The sequence below is a fragment of the Salminus brasiliensis genome, chromosome 3 (genome assembly GCF_030463535.1).
Source record: "Salminus brasiliensis chromosome 3, fSalBra1.hap2, whole genome shotgun sequence".
NCBI classification, from domain to species: domain Eukaryota; kingdom Metazoa; phylum Chordata; class Actinopteri; order Characiformes; family Bryconidae; genus Salminus; species Salminus brasiliensis.
In genome coordinates this window covers 3,902,883-3,926,331 of record NC_132880.1, presented here as the reverse complement: position 1 = coordinate 3,926,331, position 23,449 = coordinate 3,902,883, and the positions used below count along the sequence as shown (strand labels likewise).

Here is a 23,449-nt window from a genome sequence, read left to right as displayed (position 1 = left end):
TGGTGGGAGGACGGTTAGGGTTTGGTAGTGTGTTCGTTGGATCAGGTAAAACCAGTGTGCTGGACACTGGGTTTCCAGGACCAGGGTTGTGGACCTGTGTTCTGTATCCTTAGGGTAGATTTTGACAGTGGGACAGCCAGTCTTATGGGTGAAATGTCTGCGGCCCCATCATAGACCCTAATTGATAAAGCCAATCCTTAGTTTTCCAAGAAATTCTGAATTAAACAGATTTAATGAGCTTATTTGCATTATTAATTTTTGCAAACATGTCGGGCAAGATCGCTCCGAGGCTGAAAACCACGGCACCGAAAGGCCTCACTAGGGGATTTTAAGAGATGCACCAATTTGGAAACTGGGGGCCAGTGCCTGTAGGTTATGTGCAGATTGGTCAATGACAATGCATAAAACATGCAGCAGCATGAATCTTAACAAAGCCAAAAAATGGCACTGTTTAATATTAATAATATTAATAATAATAATAATAATATTTCATTTATTTCAGTCTAATCTTCTTTCGTCTAGGCCAGAAAGATGTTTGACGGAGAGAAAGCCAGCTTGGACGCCATCCTGTCTACAAATACAATCAAAGTCCCAAGACCTATGAAGGTTGTAGATCTCGAAGGGGGTGGAGCAGTGTTCGTGATGGAGCACGTGGACATGAGATCCCTGAATAGGTAGGTCTGAGCACCAGAACGTGCACTAGTCCCTCATAATATCACAAGAGAACCATAGTCAGTAGTAGCGCTGTGTATTGGCAGGAACCTGGTGATACAATACATATTACAATACAGGGGTCACGATTCGATATATCATGATATATTGCGATACTGAATGCAAGACAAAATATTGCAATTTTTGAAAATAAAATAATTTATATATTTTAAAATCTGAGGAACAGAAAAAAATGACCGCGTACAACACTGCCCTCTAGTGGTCAGGGATTAAACACCACAAAATGAACCACTGTCTGCCACCAATCTTTACATATAAACGTAATTAAAAACTGATATTGTGCTTTTGAGAATCAATACATTATTGCAAGATATAATATCGCAATATTTTGATATAGATTAATATTTAACTACACCCCTAGTCAGTAGTCGGAGGTAGAGTCAAGCCATCTGTGACCGGTGTAATGGCCTAGAGCCCATTATTTTGGTCAGAGTTGCATCAAAAAGGTCAGGTGGGGTGGGCCTACACAGTGACCATGAATATTAGATTAATAGCTGGTGTAAATCTCTCATTTTCTGTGCGTGTCGTCCATAAAGGTACTCCACTCGACTGGGGGAGCAACTAGCTGACCTGCACCTACATAATAAAAGACAGAAGGAGAAACGGGACAAGGCTGAGCAGACGGTCGGTAAGACGCCACGATAATGTAAGAAACCGCTGAGCCTGAAGGATTACTGCATTTTCACTGGTAACATTAGGTTGGAGAGAAACTGTAGCGATGATGAAACACGCAGGACAGTCTCAGACAGGTTTGGCTTGGTTTTGAACTGTTGGACTCTGGGCAGAGGGTTCGCCGAACGTTGGGGTCCACAAAACCCGATCCTGGGCTTTGACACAGCCACTGTATTCTAGACAGATGTCCATTAGATTGTCCCCAAATGTTTGTGGACACCTGATCCAGCATTTCTTCCAAAATCAGAGGGGAAAAAAAGGAAGCTGTGTTTTTATTTATTTATTTATTTATTTTTCTCGCTGAACATTGCTGTGAGGATTTGGTTGCATTTAGCAACAAGCACGCCTGGCATTAGGCAGCACGGTGCCAACAGGTTCATGTTTACCTGCTCCAGAGAGTCCTATTCTACTGGCAAGCACGCAGGAGATAACAAAGGTCACCCACCATCCTTAATGCCAGGCGTGGGCTAGAGGGGTGTAAAGCCCCCCAGCATTGAGCTGTGGAGCAGTGGAGGAACTGTGCTCTCTGGAATGATGGATGGTACTTTTGAGATCACTAATGCTCTGGTCACTGAATGCAATCAAATCCTCACTGCAATGCTCCTCCAAAATCTAGTAGAGACAGTTACTCCAACAAAAGCAGAGTGAACTCTTTAATAACCCTAATTTTAAGAGGAAATATCCAATGAGCAGGCGTCCCAATACTTTTGTCCATATATTCTTGCCATTTTTTGAGGAACATAGGAGCAAGAACCCTCATTTGTTCGGTACAGGCTGGCCTAAAAACTGCATTTCTGTTCCGCTCTGCAGGAAAGAGCCAATCTGACGACCCAGTGATCGACCAGTTTGGGTTCCACAAGCCAACATGCTGTGGCTACATCCCTCAGGTAACTGATGCAGACTAGCCAAGCTGGACCATGGTCTCAATCCAGCGTATTTCACACCTCTCTCTCCCTCATCTCTGCAGGTGAACGACTGGCAGGCGGACTGGGTGTCGTTTTACGCCCAGCAAAGACTTCAGCACCAGCTCGGCTTAGTGGAGCAGTCGTACGGGGACAGGGAAGCCAGGGAATTGTGGGCCGGCCTCCAGGTAAAGCTGCTGCAGTAGTCAACCCAGTGTTGGTCAGAAAGGTGAGGAGTGGGTTACCTGAGCATGTGTCACTCTTTTCCCACGGTCTGTTCAGCTGAAGATTCCTCAGCTGTTCTCCGGCATCGAGGTGGAACCGGCGCTGCTTCATGGGGACCTGTGGAGCGGGAACGTGGCGGAGTACTCCGACGGCCCAATCATCTTCGACCCCGCCTCGTTTTACGGCCATTCGGAATTTGAGCTAGCCATTGCGGGAATGTTCGGTGGCTTCGGGAAACACTTTTACAGTGCCTACCACGGGAAGATCCCCAAGGCTGCGGGGTTTGAGAAGAGGCTTCAGCTGTACCAGCTCTTCCATTACCTTAACCACTGGAACCACTTTGGAGGCAGCTACCGGGGCTCCTCCCTGAGGATCATGAAAGATCTTTCAAAGTAGACACCACCGTCCCGTCCCGTCTCAGTGCTCACGCTTCTGGCTGCTCTCCTAATTTCAGGCTCGTGTAGACATGGTCATTTTTTAAAATTATTTATTTTGGATAAACGTCCAGCAGATGTGATGCTTTGACATTTAGCTTTTTGCACCTGCACCATATGATCAGGAAAAACGCTGGTTAGTTTTAGGGGTTCGCCCTTGTGCCTGCTGGGTCTTTAAGGAATCTGATGCAGTATTAGCAAGAACAGTTACTTCTTCCTCAAGATGTTTGAGGCTACATGCCAGATCATATGTAACTGGTTTGCAGAGCCAAGCTGACAGCATGAGATTCCATCTGCTTCTCTGAAAACTCACTGCGGACACGGTGTGTCTTTAGAAGGAGAAAAATAAATAAATAAATAAAAGTAATGTGCAAAATATCATGAATACAGTACTGTGCAAAAGTCTTAGACTTTCTAAGTAAATGACCGGTTAACTAGCAGTAAGCATATGTGCTTTCTGGGCAGTACATTTAGGGCCAGTTATTTTACTATTATTTAAGTAAATAAATAATTAATAGACCAATTAAAAAAAGCTCCATTTCTGGCTCAGCAGACTTAAGACACTGACAGTATGGCCGAAAGTTTGAGAATCCTGTGTTATGCCATCAGCAGCCGGAGCCAGAGAGAGCACAATTGACCACGCTATCTCTGGGTGGCTAGATGGCGCCCTCTCCCTTTCATCGTTCCCATTGGGAATGGGCCGTATGGTGGTGGACGCATCATGGCTGGCGATTCGGCACTTTGCTTTGAGTGCGCTGGCTGCCAAGCGATGCTGCATCGGCGGCAGTTTGGAAAGAGGTGATGGCTGATTTCATGTATCGGAGCAGGCATGTGCTTGCCCTCTTAGAGTCAGGAGAATTGCAGGGGACGGGGGGTTAATTGTCTTAATTGTCAAATTTGGAGAGAAAATTAAGTAAATATTAAAAACAAAAAAGCTCAAATGACTTAAGGTTTAAAATATATATAGAAATATCACAAATAAATAAAATTATATAATTAATAAGATATTATATATATATATATATATATATATATATATATATATATATATATATATATTTTTTTTTTTTTTTTTTTTTTTTTTTTTTTTTTTTTTTTCCCAACCTCTTTATTTGTTAGAAATGCTCTTCCTGTCCCTTTAAGACTACCATGACTGTTCTGATTGGCTGCCCTGTGTCTAGCTTCCTCCAGCAAACAATCCAGGCTTAATAACTAACATAAGTGGGTGGGGCTAATATGCTAATTGTTATTTTAGGGCCCTTGAGACGAGTCCTTTCAACAGTTTAGGACTTTTGCTGAGTGCTGTAGCTTTTATAGTATATCACCGTAAATTAAGTGGTGGGACAGATTTCCAGAAGACAACAGGACATGTCTTCCATTCCTGTACCGACATTCCATCAACCATCAACGACTGAAACCTGCGCCAACATTAAATCTTCAGCTCAAAAGGTTGAAGATCAAGCACCTTACTAACCCGGACCCTACTGTGTAGTGGAATCGGACCCCTTAATCTGAGGACATCACTGCTCTGGTCCTCGTGGAATGCCGTTCCTTAAGTCTTAACCTCAGAGTGGATCTATGAGTAAAGTGTATGCAAGTAAATAAATAAAGGTCCCCTCTGAAACCTGTGTGTGTGTGTGTGTGTGTGTGCTGTTTAATATATTGCAGTAAATATAAACTGTACAATTAGTGAACAGTTTATGGTTGTGCACCACCAAGAGACAGCTTAGCAACCACCTGCCATTCCACAGCATCACCTAGGAACACCCAAACAACCACCTAAAATCCCATGACTGCATATCACCACTCTAGCAACCACCTGGTATACTATAGCAATTAACAAGCAACACATTAGCAACCTAGCAACCACTTGAAATACTATGGCAACTGCCACTGTAACCACTTTCAATACCATAGCAACTCCCATAGCAGCCACCTGTAACACCATAGCAAAAGCCTAAAATACACCTAAGCCATACCATTTATACCCCCTGGGCACCAGCTTCATAACCAACCGGATGCACTATAGGAGTCACCTAGGAACAGCTTAGCACCCACTTAGCCATTTCAGAAACCATTTGTGCTTTCATAATTGCATAGCAACGTCCTAGCAACCACCAGAAATACCACAGCAATTGTATAAACCACTGTACAGCAACTGCCACTGTAATAACTAGGAATACCACAGCAACCGCCATAGCAAATGGCTAGAAACACCTTAGCAACACCATGAAACCCACTGGGCAACACCTCAGCAACCACCTGATACTCAATAGTAATCAGCTGGGAACATCATAGCACCCACCTTTTCAGAAATCATCTGAAAGAACATTATTGAATGCAACCACCTGGGATGGCATAGCAACCACCTAGTAAAAGCAGCGTCACCCGACTGACCTCACAACTGCCTAGTAGTGGGAACCACTGAAAAAGCTCCTGTAGAGGCAACTACAAAACTGCGGTGGGAAAGCTAATATGGACAATTCACTGATTATGGTTATGTTTTTTTTCCGTCCCTTTAAGAGTTTGCTAAAAAAAAAAAAAAAAAAGTGGATTTTGTGGCCAGAAAATTAATTTATAAAAAACAATGAATACTAATAATTAATTCCTTATATATATATATATATATGGAATTAATTATTAGTATTGTTTTTTTTTATTTTATAAATATAAATGTTATAAATATAAAAATGTTTTATATATATATATATATATATTTGGCTCAGCAGTTAGAGCTCTGGGCTATTGATGACGGGGTTTAGGTTCGATACCCGGTGCCACTGTTGGGCCCTAGAGCAAGAGGCCCTTCACCCTCTCTGCTCCCTGGGCACTGGAGTTGGCTGCCCACCGCTCACTTCACTAGTGTGTGTGTACTATGTAGTAAAAACACACACACACACACACACACACACACACAACAAAAATGACCGGTCACTATCAGTAAGCATATGTGCTTTCTGGGCAGTACATTTAGGGCCAGTATTAGTTTAAGTTATTTTACTATTATTTAAGTAAATAAATAATTAATAGACCAATTAAAAAATGCTCCATTTCTGGCTCAGCAGACTTAAGACACTCACAGTATGGCCGAAAGTTTGAGAATCCTGTGTTATGTCATCAGCAGCCGGAGCCAGAGAGAGCACAACTGACCACGCTGTCTCTGACTGACAGTGTAGGTGAAGCATCAGCAATGCAGAGAGGAGCCCAGCGAAACGCGAAAACGCCTTTCCCCTCGGTGCCACCGTATGAGCCATCCCGCTTTCCGTAAGAAAGCATGGAGACTGCGTCATCTCGAGTCTGATGCTCTGCGCTTACTTAATAAATAAAAAAGTGAAATCACATGAAATTTGAGGGAGAAAAAGACTAGGAAAAGCAGTACGGACACGTCTTGTAGACTTACTAGGAACGGCATCTGCAAGAAGGGCCGGGTTCAGGCGCTAACGGGGTTGACGAACGCTCGTCACGCCCAGCATGTTGTTATAGCTAATAGAGAATAGCAGCGAATAGCCTGGAGCTCCGGCACTGCGTGGACTTTCTGTCTGGAGAAACGCCACTAAATCTGCATCTTCCATCCGACAACATAAATACCAGCTTTCGGAGACGTGAGTCAAACTGTACGTGTTAAAATATACAAAATACAATCGCTAATGTAAGCTATTCTGCATAGGTTAGCAGTTGGCTAACTTCGCTAGCTTCTTATTAACATTTCCACCTTAAATGCGCAGCAGTTACGTGCAGGCGCCTGTGCGGAGGAGTGAAGGGCTGCCGCGCTATTTAAGGTGGAACGGAATAATTCCAGTATGAAGCTAATTTCTTTTTTTTCTCATTTGTTCTCTGACAGTTTGATTATTATAAGCCTAAAACCTTGTTTATTACTATAGTAAAATCTCTTAAGGGTGTTTTGTGAGCGTTTTCTCGTTTCAGTAGTGGTTAAAATATTGATATTTTATATATAGTCTCTGATTGTAAACACGGTCACAGGTGCAGTGACATGGAAACGTGTGTATTGTCAGTCAGCAATAGCATATATATATATATATATATATATATATATATATATATATATATATATATATATATATATACACACACACACACACACACATACACATATATACACATACACATATATACATATATACACATATATATATATATATATACACATACACATATATACACATACACATATACACACACAATATATATATATATACACACACATTATATATATATATATACACACACACTATATATATATATATACACACATATATACATATATAATGTGTGTATATATATATATATATATATATATATATATATATATATATATATATTAGAGCATGAGACGTGAATTTTTCATCACACTGAACTTCAGTGCTTGAATAGGACTAATGGAGTATACTAGGAGCCATGCCATGAAGCCATACCAGTCACTGTACAGTAAGCATCCTTACCTATTGCAGACAGTTTACGCTGTGCTTGCAGACAGACGATGGCCCCAGCGGGTGAGGTTAATGGCAACGGCTCTGCGGGAGACGAAGGAGAGATGGAAGTCATCGCAAACGCAAGCTTACTGGCTGGGTTCAGCGAGAGCGAAGATGTCAAGGCCCTCCTGGCTAGTCTACCAGAACTACATGAGAACCTGGTGACGAGGGAGACCACAACAGAGAAGTTTCTGGGTGAGATTTCCCGGCATTGCCACCAAACTTAAAACCTCACACACCTGATCCAAGGACATGATTAGCTGGAGCAGGTGTGGTGGGGTGGGGTAGGGTGGGGTGGGGTGAGAGTGTTGGAGCGAAACTCAGGAAGATCTCCAGGAGCAGGATTGATGGCCACTGCTTTCATGTCATATAACCAGACTTTTTGGAACTCAAGTATAGTAGGCCCTATCTGAGCCTCTTCTTGGCCTGGCCTTCTTCTCTCAGCCTGGTTTAATAATCATTTTGAGATGAGACATGTTTGGCTGTCCAGCTCAAGCCTAGAAGTGAGGGATCCATCACAGTTGCTGATGTTCCTCCTCAGACATATGTACCTGCTTTATCATGTAGATCAATTATCAGATGTAGTACGTACGTTACGTTCTTCAGGACCCACCAGACGTCCCACATCAGCTTCCACACGTCTGAGTGCACCTGAGCACATGGTAGAGGTGTACTGGGAGCTGAGTTAGTGCGAAAAGGTGGAACATGGACTATGTTTGAAGAGGGGAGAGGAGTAGACACACTACATGTCCGAATGTTTGTGGACAGCACTTCAGGTTTCACCCATTGCTGACATAGATGTGCAAATGCACACACACACATATAGCTTGTCTAGTCCCTGTAGAGTTATTTACCAATAACAGGTAAACATGAAGCTACTGGCACCATAATGTGCTGCCTAATGCCATATGTGGGCTAGAGAGGTATAAAGCCCCCTAGAAATGAGCTGTGGAGTGGAACTGTAATGGTGATCCATCCGATACTTTTAGGATGCAATCAGATCCTCACAGCAATGCTCCAAAATGTAGTAGAAAGCATTCTTTCTTACTCCAACAAAATCAGGATAAAGTCTTATTGATTTATGTTTTTTTTTATTACCCTTGATTTCAGATAGAACTATGAATAAGCCGGTGTCCCAATACTTTTGTCCATATAATGTGTGTGTGTGTATATATATATATATATATATATATATATATATATATATATATATATATATATATATATATGAATATATGAAAGATGATCTGAAAATGATGCCTCTTGTTTTGCTGCAGTCATAATGGACCGCTATCAGGAGCAGCCACATCTTCTAGACCCTCACTTAGGTAAGGAGATCTTGCTCACCCAAACCACGCATGGTACGATGGTAATGATCTGCAAGGCCATACCGATAATTCTAACACTACCCTTTCTCAGAGTGGATGCTGAACATGCTGTTGGAGCTCATCCGGAACGAGAAATCTCCCCCTCTGTTGGTTCATCTAGGGTTCAAATTTCTCTACATCATCTCAAAGGCAAGATTTCTTCTTCCCTCTTCTTCTTCTTCTATAGGAACCACCTTTAAGCAGCATTGTAGGTTTTTAACGTTCCTCATACATGCTGTTGTCCTAGGTCAGAGGCTACAAGATCTTCATGCAGCTCTTCCCACATGAGGTGGCGGATATGCAGCCAGTGCTGGATCTGTTGTGCAGACAGGACCCAAAGGACCCAGAGGTGAGGTATCGTTTATGCAGTTATTTTTTTGTTTGAGGGCAGTGTGAGCATGGAGACTGCAGCAGAGCAAAGGTTCTTCAGCCAGTCCTCAAGTACCTTCAGACAGCCCTCATTAGGTCCTAGTTCCTAGCTAGCAAAGAAGGGAGTGTGACATAGTGGCATTAGTGGTGCTGCTGAAGGTTTGGCTGGTGTACAGGTAGAGGCTAAAGCTCTGACGATCCATACAGGCAGGATGTACACTAAATGGACAAAAGTATTGGGACACCTGCTCTTTCTTTCTTTCTTCTGAAATCAAGGGTATTAAGAAGAGTTTATCCTGCTGTTGTTGGAGTAACTGTCTCTACTGTCCAGGGAGGAAGGCTTTCAGCTAGATTTTGGAACATTAGTGTGAGGATTTGATTGCATTCAGTGACAAAAGCATTAGTGAGGTCAGGATGTTCGATCTCTCACCTCATCCCTCAACTCATCCCACAAGCATTGGATGGAGCACCACCATCATTCCAGAGAACACAGTTCTTCCACTGCTCCACAGCTCAATGCTGGGGGGCTTTATACCCCTCTAGCCCATGCCTGGCATTAGTCAGGCTTGGTCCTAGGCAGCTCCAGAGAGTCCTAGAAAGTTCTATTGGCAATACTTCTCTACAGGGCCAGGGAGGAGGGGGGGGGTCCACAAACATTTGGACATAGTGTATTTTGGGTGGTGGTCCCACTGTCACATTTGCCGTCTTTCCACAGACATGGGAAACCCGTTACATGCTTCTGCTTTGGCTCTCCATGACGTGCCTTATTCCGTTTGACCTCTCCCGTCTGGACGGCCATCTGAACTTGGACCCTGGACTGAACAGAGAGCCCATCATGGACCGTATTCTAAATGTGGCCAAGGTAATACTGGGTGCTGGATATTACTGCTTTAAATGAGGTGCAGAATGGAAGGTTACTCTGCCTTTACGGACAGTAGTACTGAGAGTAGGGCTGTGTATTGTCAAGAACCTGGCAATATGTTGCATATCACGATACAGGGGTTACGATTCAATGCATTGCGATATATTGCGTTACTGTAAGCCAGACAATATTGCAGTCAAATTTCAGGAAAACTGTCATAGTATAAAACGCACCATCATACAGCGGTGCTTAGTGGTTTGTGAACCCTGTGAATTTTCTACATTTCTGCATAAATTTGACCTCATACTTCATCAGATTATCCATGAGATTATCTACTTGAGTCCTTCAAGTAGATAAGGAGGATCAAATCTAACAAATGGGACATTTATTTATTATTCAATCATCTAATATTAGCAAAAGGCAAAAGTATGTGAACCTTTTTTTTTTTTCAGGTCTGGGTTTGACCCCCTTAATCCTGAAGCCATACTGTTGCCACTCACAGATCTGTATTGGGTGATTTTCCTCAATAAATACATGATGTTTAATTTTCTAATGATGTTTTAGGTCAAATTAATGCAGAAATATGCAAAATTATCTAAAGGGTTCACATACTTTCAAGAAAAATCTGAGTAACCAAAACTTTGACTTCATCCAGTTAAAACTGTGGGATCTGATGGCAGTACAAACAGTGCCGTCTAGTGGTCAGGAGTTTAAATGCACCACCACTGTCTTTACATGTGAACTATTTATTAATGATCAATGCTGTGATTTTGAGAATCAATACAGTACTGCAAAACCTAATATTGTGATAATTTGATTTAACGATATTTTCTTACACTCCTACTTGCGAGCCTGTTTTTCCAGACAATAATAGGCAGGAAAATTCCCATTTCATGGCGTCCCAGATATTTAGGCCTCGTCATTTATAAAAACACACAAATATGATTTTATCATATAGGACATTTTATCATATTATCATTTAGGACCTTTGTAATAGAGGTCTTGTTTTGAATATAGATAGACAGTGTGAAGTATGTGCTTCAGATGTTTTATGGAAATCTTTTAATAAATATTGCCTGTATCTACAGCTGGGCAATATGACTATTTTATCATATCGTAAAATTGATAAATTGATAAATCGATAAATGTTGTTATATTTTGTGGTACACAATATGAAAAAAGCACTGATTAACTGATTAAAAGCACGTTTCATTACAAAAACTGTAATCAGTCTTATTTAATTAAATGGAGTGAAGCGTGTTTTGCGTTAAAATCACAGTGCTCACTATGGAAGACTATTTGGAAAGCAGTTTTTAAAAATTTACACTGTTAGTGCATTTTGTCTACATTAAAAAATATTGCAATAAATATCATAAAAAAAGGGAAAAAAGTCTTTTAATATTGTGATATAGAAATTTTACTACCTATTCTACCTATATCTATATCCAGTCCAATGATATGTTGTAGGATGATGCATTTAAGGAATGCTTGCTTTGTCTTTCAGGTCTACCTAAACGTGGCAGACAAATCAAGGGACGCTGCATCAGTTCTGGTCTCCAAGTAAGTCAAGAGTTTATCCCTCTTAGTTTATGTGGTAACGAACGTGGCTGGCTGTCCTACTCTGGCTGCAGACATTCTGTAGTTGCAGCTCCTGACCAGCAGAGGGCACACTGTCACCTCTTAGAAGCACCTCTGTAGGCGTGAAGCTCCGGCCTTGCTTTAATGAAATAATGAACTCCGTGCAGGTTTGTGACCCGGCCAGATGTGAAGCAGAAGCGGTTGGGGGATTTCTTGGACTGGACCCTCACCACAATATCCCAGAGCGATGTCCTGAGCACACAGGGCACTGTGCCACTGGATGGAGCTTTGCAGTCTCTGGTAAACCTCTACTTGGCACTTTACAGTATACAGTCTTTTTTTTTTTACCTCAGTCAGTTGATTGCTTAATTAATTGATTGATTGATTGATTGGTCGTACCTTAAAATAACAGCAGCTTCAGAATAACGGTGATGCTCCACTGACTGCAGTTGGGAGTATAGCGTCTCTGTGGTTCCCACTCCAGTAGGGGGAGCACAGGAGCAACAAGTAGCCTACCAATTCTAAAAGCATAATGCTGCTTCAGCATATTAGGCAAAAATAACACACCAGGACAATATGGCATGTGCACATACAGGGTATGGACAAAAGTATTTGGACACATGCTCATTGCTGTGCAGATTTGATTGAATTCAGAGACAGGGTCAGGGCATTAGCAAGGTCAGGATGTTAAATGATCACCATCCCAACTCATTCAAAGATATTTGGATGGAGCACCATCCTTGCTGGGGGGCTTTATATTATATAATATTAGGCGTGGTGCCAATACACACATATTGATCTGCTTCAGAGTCCTATTCTTTTGGCAGTACTTCTCTACAAGGACTACACAAGCTGTGCGTGTGTGCATTTGCACGTCTGTGTTACAGCAATAGGTGCAACTTAACTCAGAGTTGCTGAATGCTTTCATTAGAAGGGGTGTCCACAAACATATGTCCTTTCATCAAGGGTATTCGCGCTTTTGCAGCAGAAATACTTGTAATACACAGCGTGGTGGTGTGGCGTAGTGGAAAACACCACCACCCAGTCGGTCTGGATAAGAGCGACGGCCAAATGCCATCAAAGTAAGTTTAAATGCACAGGGTGTTTTATTCTTTTCTCTTTTTTTCCTCCTCCAGGTGTTTACTGAGGTGTTTACCTTTGAGCTATAATTACTAGTATGGCTCTGGCAGGTGCACCTCCACCTGTTGTGCAAGCACATGAAACCACATGTCTGTTATCTTTGATAATTGCTCTGGGAATATACATAGACGTTGTGCAGGGGGGGGTTGGCCTCAGCTGACCCCCACCCTTATTTATTTCATTATTTAGTTTCCCTCTACAGTGTTACGGATATGACCGATTCTACCAATTGCTTGAGTTATTATGATGGTAATGAGGGTTTTTTTGCCCCTGGCTCTCTAACCCGTTGTGCGTGTTTTGAAAAAGACAGAGATGGATAAGGAGAGAACACAGTGGCGCTCCTTAGTGCGTGCTGTGCTGCATCTCTTGATGCCTCGGGCTTTCAAAACTGGCTCCGTGTGTCCGGAACGCCTGAGGAGACAAAACCGCCATCAGGGTTTTGCATGTCGTTAAATGTCACCAGGCTATGGCTTTGGCAAGCAAAGACAAGAAAGGCATTCTTTGAAGGTTTGCTAATTACAAGTGGCTGCTGCTGGCTGTAGATATAGCTGTATGATCCAGTTACAAAATAGCAGTCAGTTAATTTATTTAATTTCATTTATTTATTTATTATTTGTTTGTTTTTTTTAATGAAAACCTGCTCTGACTGGCTGGTTGAGATAAGCCCCTTTGCCTTGAAAAACACCAGTATCAACATGTAGTCGAAATAGTCATACCGCAAAGTTGATAAGTCAGATAAGCTTAGTTTTGATATCTACACTCTTAAAAAAATCAAGCTGCTACCAAGGTTTCTTTGACACCATAGAAGAGCCATTTGTAGTTCGATAAAGAGCCATTTTTGAAAAAAGTGATGCAAAAAAAAGTATTGGGACACCTGCTCTTTCATTGTATCTTCTAAAATTTAGTGTATTTAAAAAAGAAACATACTTTAGTTGGAGTAACTGTCTAGTCTGTGCAGCGACAAGAGCATTGCAGGATGTTGGATGATCACCATCCCAACAGTACAGGATGGAGCACCACCATCCATCATTCCAGAGAACACAGTTCTTCCACTGCTCCACAGCTCAATGCCAGGGGGCTTTATATATACCACTCTAGGCCAATAGGTGCCTATAGAGAGTCCTATTCTATTGGCAGTACTTCTCTACAGGCGTGTGTGTGTGTGTGTGTATTTGCACATCTATGTCAGCAATAGGTGCAGCTTAACTCAAAGTAGCTGAATGCATTCATTACAAGGGGTGTCCACAAACATTTGGACACAAAGTGTGTGTGGGGAACCTTTATGGTGTGAAGAAGGTCCTTTATACTCTCTTTTCTTTAACAGAAAAGGTTCTGAAGGGAACCAAAAGTGGTTCTTCTATGCTGTCGCTCAAGGACACCAATATTATGATTAATTAAACATTTGATTGATGATTAATAAACGATTATCCGGCAGACAACCCAAGGACCACTGCTTGCCATCAGCAGCCGTAGCCTGGGGAGCACAATAGGCCTTGCTCACTCCGGGTGGGTAGATCTCTCTCTCTCTCTCTCTCTCTCTCTCTCTCTCTCTCTCTCTCTCTCGCCCCCCTAATCACTTTGGTGTGATGCTGGCTGGCACTGGCGTTTGCTAGCCGACACATCAGAGCTGGGTACCCGCCACTTTCCTCCAAGCGTGCCCCATAATGTTGCACCGGTGGCAGTTCAAGAAAAAAGAGGCGGTGGTTGGTTGCGCATGCAGAAGCACCACAGATCAACCTCTCTCTCTATTCAACAGGCCCAGCTCTTCAAGCATGGAAAGCGAGAGGACTTCCTGCAGTACGGTGGGTATTGTTTACACCTCTCCAGTTGATGGCTTCTACTGTAGGACACCAAGCAAATACCCTCTTATCTCAACATGACCTTCCTCCCCCCTCTCTGCGGCAGCTCCCACCGTTCTCCAGTGCCTGGACCAGAAGAAGATAGCCGAGATCAACCAGGCCAAGCTGCGGAAACTGGGGGTGAAGGTTGTGCAGAGGCTTGGACTGACCTTTCTTAAGCCCCGCCTGGCCAAGTGGAGGTGAGTGGTTTCACCGCTGAGTTGTCACCACTAGCTTGTTTCGCAGATGTAAAGGTAAATACAGAATGATCAGCAAAAAAAAAAAGGCTCGTCAGTTTGTTCACACTCTTGGAGCTTACCATCCAGGTACCAGAGAGGATCCCGCTCCTTGGCGGTGAACCTTGCCCCGTCCGCGGCTTCTGGAGAAGTGCTGGATGCGAAGCCTGAGCTGGAGTCGGGGAGCACAGAGGAGGACTACGACATTCCCGAGGAGGTGGAAAATGTAATCGGTAAGAGCTCGTTCCAGTTTCTCTCTGCTGTTGAGCAGTTACCGACAACCATCGCTATGGAGAACTTCGTTTGAGGCTCTTTGTGCAATGAGATGCTTCAGACGGTTCTTTTGGTTTGGTGTTTGTTTGGAATGGAGGTGTGTATGAAGAACTACACCATATGTCCAAATGTTTGTGGACACCCCTTCTAATGAATGTATTCAGCTATTTTAAGTTGTACCCATTGCCAACACAGATGTGCAAATGCACACAAACGCACACCCACAGCTTACGTAGACCCTGTAGAGAAGTACTTTCAATAGAATAGGACTCTTATCTGGAGCAGATTAATAGGAACCTACTGGCACCATGCTGCCTAATGCCAGGCGAGGGCTAGAGGGGTGTATTTAAAGCCCCCCAGGATTGAGCTGTGGAGCAGTGGAAGAACTGTGTTCTCTGGAATGATGGTGGTGATCCATCCAGTACTTTTAGGAAGAGAGAGGTCATCATCCAAAATCCTGACCCCACTCATGCTCTTGCTGCTGAATGCAATCAAACCCTCACAGCAATGCTCTGCTCCAGAATCTAGTAGAAAGCCTTCTTCCCTGGACAGTAGAGACAGTAACTCCAACAACAGCAGGATGAACTCTTTTTAATACTCTTTATTTCAGAAGAAGGAAAGAAAAAAATCAACAGGTGTCCCAATACTTTTGTCAATATGGTGTATTTTAAGCACCTTTATTATTAAGAGTGTTGTTATTATTGCTCTAACTGTCGTTGCTTTTTGCAGAGCAACTGCTGGTGGGACTAAAAGACAAGGAGGGGATAGTGCGCTGGTCTGCAGCTAAGGGGTAAGGTCATGAACATGTTTTTTAGACCTTAACCAGACATCGTTCTTCATTGGATCTGATTGCTAAATCAGTTTTAGTGTACTTCAGTGTTTCAGAATCAAAAGGTTTGCTTGCTTCTGTTGTACAGGATTGGGAGAGTGACGGGTAGACTGCCCCGGGAGCTTGCAGATGAAGTGGTGGGCTCAGTCTTGGACTGTTTCAGGTGAGCTCCTTAACAGCCTGGCTTATAACCTTCGGAAGTTGGATCTATTTATTTATTTATTTATTTATTTTTTAACCTAATGAATGCAGGTATGGAATGTAAGCCTTGATTGGCTTAGAGGTGGTCTTACAATAACTGTAGTAACAGGTCCTCTTGAGCTGGTTTGTGTCTCTGTGCTTCAGCTTTCAGGAGACCGACAACACATGGCATGGGGGCTGCCTTGCCCTTGCAGAACTGGGCCGTAGAGGACTGCTGCTTCCTTCCCGGCTTTCAGACGGTGGGTCCTATTCATTTTGGAGATTAATTACATAGCTAACGTAACCTGATATCAGTATTTAACTTGCTTTATTTGCATCACTTTGTTTATGGTGATGAAGAAGTGGCAGGGCTGGGCAATTATTAATAAACATTTACAATTATGGCATTTAGCGGACGCTCTTATTCAGAGCGACTTACAAGGTTACTCGTATTACAGAGGTGGGCCAATGGAGTGTTAGGAGTCTTGCCCAAGGACTCTTATTGGTGTAGCGCAGCATAGCCACCCAGACCGGGAATCGGACCCAGTCTCCAACATGGTGTATGACACACCAAACAATTAATAATTTTAAAAAATTACAGAACTGTAGGTCAGCGTACCCCTGATCTTGCCCATGTCAGTTATTAATTATGAATTAATTTGTTTTTGTTCTGTTAGTACTTTCCTCACTGTGTGTCTCTCTCTCTGTGTGTGTGTGTGTGTGGGTCATCACATAATGCCCTGTCCAGTCATTGCAATGGAAGCAACATGGAGGAGAACTCTCACACCGAGCTAACTGAGCAACTGAAGGTGGCGGCTGGCTTTGCATGTATCAGAGGAGTTTAAGTGTGTGTGTTAAGCCCTTACCCTCCTAGTGTCGGGGGCATTGCTAGTAAAAGTGGTGGGTGTGGTCTAACAGATAACACCACTACCTGACAGTGAGCTACCACACCACATCACATGGGAGACTGGGGTTCGATTCCCAGTCTGGGTGACTATGCTGTGCTACAGCAATAATAATAACCTTGGGCAAGACTCCTAACACTACATTGGCCCACATCTGTAATACGAGTAACCTTGCAAGTCGCTCTGGATAAGAGCGTCAGCTAAATGTCGTAAATGTAAATGTAAATGTAGTGCTAGGAGCTATAAATGGGTGGGTTAACAGCCCGCTTAAACAGCCTATAGCCCGCACAGCATGCAGAAAGTGTTATTGCAAACGTCCACACCAGTTTGTAGAATGTAGTTACTGAATAATACACCTTAGTGTGTAATACGCCTTTCTGGGGTAAGGGATTCATTGGCCGAACCACACTGGGAGGATAAAAAAGAGGGGGAAAATTCGACAATCAAATTAATATCAAATATGTAATTAATAGTGATATTGATTTAAGGGTCAAGGTCAAATCGCCCCACAACACTATGAAGCTGTATGGAAAATTGTGTGTAATGGTTTGCGTTTGCCTCCGTTCGGAGAGCCGAGATGGTCTTGGTCATGAACAGTGTGTCAGCAAACACAACACTGCTGTGCGTGGACTGGATTTTACAAACATTTATTTGCATATTTACTGCAACTGTTGGCAACATTGCAACATACGCTAAATAGTACAGTATAAAAGCACAGTGTTCAGTATATATATATATATATATATATATATATATATATATATATATATATGGATACTTTGTGTGTCAACACTCTACCACAGACGCCTTAAAGAGCAGAGCTGGAGCTTTGTGGTCCTTGGACAATGGGTAACGGTATGCGATTTGGGCAGGATTGTCCCTCACAGCTATACTGAATACAGACATGGTATTAACATAAGTGAACAAAAGTAAATGAATGAAGGTCTGAAGCTCAGCTGTACATTTTCTGTCTGAAATGTCTGTTGGCAGCTGTGGCCGAGTTCCTTGTAACAGTTCTGTCTAGTTTCAAGAAATACAAAGGTCCAGTCTGAACGTGTTAGCCTCTGGTTTCCATTATTTTCTACATATATGGGATCTATGATACTGGATCTATGTACACAACAAATCGGATCCATTGGATGCGAGATAATAACTAAAGCACAATAGCATTCCTCAGTTCAAACTCTGAAATCCGAACTTATCGGACCCTCAAACTTGTGTCTTCTTGACCTTCTGACTACAGATTTCGCTCTGTATCAGCAGTTCTGCATTCGTTTCCTCTGGACCCGAACCGGCTCCTTCACCCTTGCTCTCTTGCTAGTCTTTTTCGTGGTCCCATCGCTTGCCCGCTTCTGCCCGTGGGCTGAAACGTTCCCTTTGGGCCCGTCCACATGTGGAGTGTCCTGGGATGCAAGTTTCTGGCAGCTGCTTTGGCTCTTGGTGAGCCTTGGTGGAGGTGCTGGAAGGTCAGAAGCACTGATGTTACTGGAACTGGCTAGCTGGCACAGAGCAAAAGCTGCTGAGTGTCTGCGCTCACACTGGTCTTGTTCGGTCGGACTCGCTAGCACTGGCTTGTAGGGCTGAGCGTTCTCGCTAGCCGTCTGTTCTGGGATCTCGGTGCCTGTGGTTGCAGACCGGATCTGGCTGTAGGATTTGGCTCGGAGACAGAGGTTGAGAGGAGCATCCTCTTCTTCTTGGCCGCTCTGGGAGTCCGAGCTGATGTCGGATTCGGGGTTGGCTTGGTGCATGGGTACCTGATTCCTTTTCGATAGATTTAGAGGAGCTCCTTCATCGGTGCTGTCCTCGTCTTCTGCTTCCTCTGACGAGACGTCGGAGCGTCTCAGCAGAGTGGTGCTTTGTACGTCGTCCCTGGGGGAGGGGGAAAGAACCGAAATACCTTTTTATTAGTTGGGTTCCCTACTACAGGTTTCCAGAAAGCACTCTGTGATTGTATGGGAGTATTACGTTTACGTCACAAGTTCCTTACCTTCCTTTCCTTTCTGTGCCGGTCTCTTGCCGTTGGCTACACAGGCTCCTAGGCGGGTCTGCGATTGGCCCTCTTCTGGGAGACATGCAGCCTGATTGCGGTTGTCCTTGGATGGTGTGCTGTGTAAACTCTATAGTACTAGGCCTATCTGGGGACCCAGAAGCAGCACAACCTGCCAGTGGACTCCGCCGTGTTGTCCGGTCCCCTCCGTGGTGCTGGTTCCCCCTAGCCTCTGACTGTCTGCCGTAGGAGCCTGGGTGTAAATAGCTGTACCCTCCATAGACCCTGGGGTCAAAGCCGTGAGGGTACATCTCCACGGGGAGATACCTCAGGGATTGCAAGGATGGAGGTTGTTCAGGGGTAGGATAAAGGTTGTAAGGCAGCGGTGGGACTGGGAGAAAGGAGTGGCCGTATCTGTAGTGGTATGGATGGATCAGGGATGGATTGGGCGGGAGGAGAGGTGCCGGGACCAGAGGTCTGTGGTGCTCCTGGAGAGTCAAGCGATGGGAGCTGCTTTGGCTTGGCAGGTAGGGTTGGTAGAGGGCATGAGGTGGTCTTTCGGGAACCATGTATGTAGGGTAGTCTGCAATCGGATGGGGTACAGGTGGTTTAAGGGGTGCAGAAGAGGCTTGCGGACCCCAGTTTGGCAGACATTGGAAGGAAGGAGGGACTTGCGGAGAGGGCTTGTCTGCTTTGTGCAGTCGCAGAGATTGGGCCTCGCTTTCGCACTTGCGGGGGACCGGAGAGAAGGCAGACATCGAAGTGTGCTTGATCCTGGCCTCAACGGCTTCCTGCTCCCTGTTTTCGATATCGATCTCCAACTCTGGGACAGTTTCTGTACTTCTCTTCACAGGACTCTCATTTTCTGCTCTCTGGACTCCCTCGTGCACCTCCTCGCCAGTTAAGTCCGTGGTCCTTTCCAGTCTTACTTTGTCGCCTGGCCGGGTGGGACTCTGTTTAGGAAGCCTCGAAGTTCCTGCTGTGATCTGACTGGAGGAGTTGCTGCACTGTGGACCTCTGGTAGGTCTTCCTGTCTGCTCCCCGCGCTGAGACACCAGAGAGATGGAGTTCTTGCACAGGTTGTATTTCATGTGGTTGAAGAGATGGGACTTGATGTTGCAAGTGAAGGGACACTGGAAGCACTGGTATTTGAAGGGCTTGCCTGGAGGACGGGGGATGTAGTGGGGTTTCTTTGGCTTTCTCGATGGTGGAGTCTCCATGTTGGCTCTGTAACGGTCCTAGATGAGAGGAAAATAGAAATGGCATTGACAGCAAGTTCAACATTTCATGTCTTCAGAAGTGACTGTTAGTTTTTTTTGTGATGAACCGTCCCCCTTCAGGCTAGCGGTGTCTTTGCCTGTGGTGCTATTTGGCGGTTAAGTAAAGAAGACAGCTATGCATTCAAACTCTGGGCCAGTTTTGCATACGCTGAGGCAATTTTTTTTAGGGATTAATGGCTTGTGCCTCTCTGATCGTTTGATGCGCCATGCGCCCTTGGCTGCGATGCAACGACAGGTAGGAGCAGTTCTGATGAAGACACCGTAGGCCTGTGGAGACTTGTGCCTCTCGCTTCAAGCCCTCTGCTGATGGCGTGGGAAACCACAGACACCTGCTTCCCATGACCCCACCTGCAGGCCGTGTGCACAAACACACACGCGCTCTCATTCTGGATGACTAATGATTTCACCTGCACCGAGGACTAGAGGAGGCAGGCTGCCTGCTGCGCATGAATGATCATAACGGTATTTCTCGAGTATCAAGGAGCGAGCCCTGCCTGTCGGCACCCACCGACCAACACAGTTCCTGCTCGGCCCTGTGCGTCGTCTCGTTCTGGACTGGGGACGCGCACCTCCAGGACTGGAGGGTCAGCGTTCTGCAGAGTCTCTAAGACACCTGACCTGAATTCAGGATGACCTTGTTATACCATGGAATGAACCGGGTACGCTAAAGGCGAGAGAGGGCCAAACTGTAGCGTGGTTGCTATCCAGGATTCAAGCTGCAAGCTGCCTGTGCTGAAGCGTGGAGGATTTAGAAGCTCCAGGGTTGGTATTGAAAGGGCGAGAATCTTTTTTTTTCTTCAGAACTATTGCCGCGAGGGTTCTCCGTTGTTGTTAAAGGCTCCGCCCTAAGGAACCTGCCTGTCGCCTACTGTCGCAATAGGTTGTCGGTCCAGTTTTGGCTTGGCTTGTCGCAAATGCTGCCGCTCCCTCCCAAGGAATAGAATCCCTTCAAGAGGTTTCTGTTGTGAAACGACTTTTTTTTTCTGTCCCGAAACTAACCTTCATCTACAGCGATCATCGTAATATGAGAATTATGATTGTTAAATTGCCATATATTGGTAAATAATAAAAACTATATATATATATATATATATATATATATATATATATATATATATATATATATATATATATATATATATAATTTATGTGTGTGTGTATTAAAATTGAGTAAAATGTTTCATTGTTAATAATTAAATATATATAATTAGTAAAATAAAAAATATATATATTAAAATTTAATGGTTTAATTGTTACTTTATATATATTTATGTATATATATATATATAATAATATAATATAGTTTTTTGGGGGGGCATATTCTTGAAGGTACCTGTCTCATCGTGCCCCCTAGGCATGGTATAGTGTGACGAAGGCTAAAACCCAAATCTCCTCACGTTTGTTGGTCAGTTGAACAAAAACTGCAATGTCCAGATGTCTCTCTGCTGTCCTGCAGTTCTGGGACCTTTTTATGGCCAAAGTAATAATCTTTATACCCAGTATCTTGCAAGTGCTGTATGCAATACGGCACATGGGCAACAGGTGCAGCTAGCTCTCCCTTCAAACACTTGCTGCTTCTGAGGCAATACATTGCAAAAATTGCTAAAATATCTAATAAAAAAATAACTAAGGCTAATAAAGAGACCATCACAGACACAATGATGACTGTTAACCCATTAATCCGAAGAGCACAGTATGACCGATGTATCACTGAATGTGTAGGTCATGCTTACCTGCTGTCTGTGGTCACAGTTGCCGCTAGGTGTACAGGTATGCGGTCCGGAGTTTTCGAGAAGTGGTGTGGATGGTGTCAATGCGTCCGTGTGTCCTGCTGTCATAGACAATGTCTTTCTTTCTCTCTCTCTCTCTCTTTCTCTCCCTCCCTCCCTCCCTCTTTCACTCTGAGGTAGGAGCTTTCAGTGGGGTGGAGTCTATGCCCAGGTAGAGCCCTCAGGCAGCACCTATGTTGCAGATATTAGTCAGGCCCCAAGCCACAATTCACAGGTACTTCCTTCCGCCTTGCCCATGCAGCCATCAGGATGGCCTGCGTGCTATATGACAGCCAGCATGTTCTGCATTAGCCAGACACCCGAAGAGTTAAAGGTCATGGGGTATAAAGTCTGTGATGCTGTGCTGGGCGAGTTTTGCGTGAAGTTGCATAGATTTGCAGCTGGAATATCTTTAGTTGGTAACTGTTAAGCATATCATGTGGCGTCCCGCAATGTTCTATTGTAGGGCCTATGAAGTTGATGTTCAAATATTCAGGAGTTTTCAAGATGTGACCCTCAACAACCACGAACGACCCGGTAGACCACCCAAATGTTCCTCATTAGACTCATTAGGACAAAATCAAGCTGGCTTCAGATCTGGAAAAAACATCCACAGGTGTTTGCGTCCATCCTTCCACTGTGAGAAGGTGGCTCAGCGCTCTGGGTCTGAAAGGATGTGGAGATGATCAAGAAGCTCTTGGAGAGAAATAATTAGACTCTGTAGAACTTTCCAGAGCAGTGACTTAGCAGACAAACCACCCCAGAGTCCACGCCTAAACATCATCCAATCTGGAAATACTTGGATGGTGAGAAGCCAGAAATTTGCTCTCGGGCTTCCAAGACTGAACTTTGAAGGTGTGGACAGTGAAGAAGCGCTGAAAGGGAGCCTTCTGAAAAGAATGGAAGCGGTAATGGGTGAAGGGTGGATGATCCCCTGTTGAACTTCTTCTAACCATTTTAATGCAGATGAATCATCTCACCCAACTTCCTCCCGTAGGTCTCTCTCCGTATCGAGCCGAGTGACGTTTTAGCGGTTTTAGCTAGCGATGCTAACACAGCGTCGCTGCTGTTGGGCTCAGAGGGTAGATTACACTTTATTTATGTTTGAATATGGATTAAACCTCAAAATGAACTCTCTTAATATTCTCTCTCAGCTCTTTGCTTAATCCAGCCCAATGACTGATCATCCGGTTAGCTCTTAAAAAGTTGATGAAACCTCTGTGTTCCAGGCTAAAGTTCTCAAAATCACACACGGATATTATTTAAAAATGGATTCCTCTAAACAGTTTATTAGGCTACACCTTAATTTAATCTCCCGCCCAAAAAATATGACGTGCTAGCTAGCATTTTAGCTAGTGATTAGCCAGAATTAATAACAGAA

At 43.9% G+C, this 23,449-nt stretch overlaps 3 protein-coding genes across 8 annotated transcripts in view; 2 read left to right on the top strand and 1 right to left on the bottom strand.

Moving 5' to 3' along the window:
• fn3krp (fructosamine 3 kinase related protein) overlaps positions 1-4,028 on the top strand; it is a 4,518-nt gene extending 490 nt beyond the window's left edge. Inside the window, exons 2-6 of the mRNA XM_072674564.1 lie at positions 523-674; positions 1,269-1,360; positions 2,215-2,291; positions 2,372-2,494; positions 2,589-4,028. Coding sequence (XP_072530665.1) covers positions 523-674; positions 1,269-1,360; positions 2,215-2,291; positions 2,372-2,494; positions 2,589-2,927 — 783 coding nt within the window. The 3' untranslated portion in view covers positions 2,928-4,028. The remainder of the gene's footprint in view (positions 1-522; positions 675-1,268; positions 1,361-2,214; positions 2,292-2,371; positions 2,495-2,588) is intronic.
• A 2,208-nt stretch (positions 4,029-6,236) lies between these two features.
• Positions 6,237-23,449, top strand: part of tbcd (tubulin folding cofactor D) — a 52,851-nt gene continuing 35,638 nt past the window's right edge. The window contains exons 1-14 of one of the 6 annotated variants that reach the window (XM_072675201.1): positions 6,237-6,567; positions 7,457-7,650; positions 8,733-8,783; positions 8,875-8,972; positions 9,070-9,171; positions 9,907-10,053; positions 11,558-11,613; positions 11,799-11,931; positions 14,528-14,573; positions 14,677-14,809; positions 14,936-15,078; positions 15,848-15,908; positions 16,036-16,110; positions 16,293-16,387. In XM_072675201.1, the coding sequence (XP_072531302.1) occupies positions 7,464-7,650; positions 8,733-8,783; positions 8,875-8,972; positions 9,070-9,171; positions 9,907-10,053; positions 11,558-11,613; positions 11,799-11,931; positions 14,528-14,573; positions 14,677-14,809; positions 14,936-15,078; positions 15,848-15,908; positions 16,036-16,110; positions 16,293-16,387 (1,327 nt within the window). In that variant the 5' untranslated portion in view covers positions 6,237-6,567; positions 7,457-7,463. Of the gene's footprint in view, positions 6,580-7,434; positions 7,651-8,732; positions 8,784-8,874; positions 8,973-9,069; positions 9,172-9,906; positions 10,054-11,557; positions 11,614-11,798; positions 11,932-14,527; positions 14,574-14,676; positions 14,810-14,935; positions 15,079-15,847; positions 15,909-16,035; positions 16,111-16,292; positions 16,388-23,449 lie in introns of all 6 variants that reach the window. The other 5 variants (XM_072675207.1, XM_072675206.1, XM_072675204.1 and 2 more) reach the window with 5 other exon arrangements.
• On the bottom strand, positions 18,259-20,239 carry znf750 (zinc finger protein 750). Its single transcript, XM_072675208.1, has 2 exons — positions 19,020-20,239; positions 18,259-18,901 (listed from the first exon to the last, which is right to left on the bottom strand). The coding sequence occupies exons 1-2, from the start codon at positions 20,237-20,239 to the stop codon at positions 18,289-18,291; spliced, it is 1,833 nt and encodes a 610-aa protein (XP_072531309.1). The 3' UTR covers positions 18,259-18,288.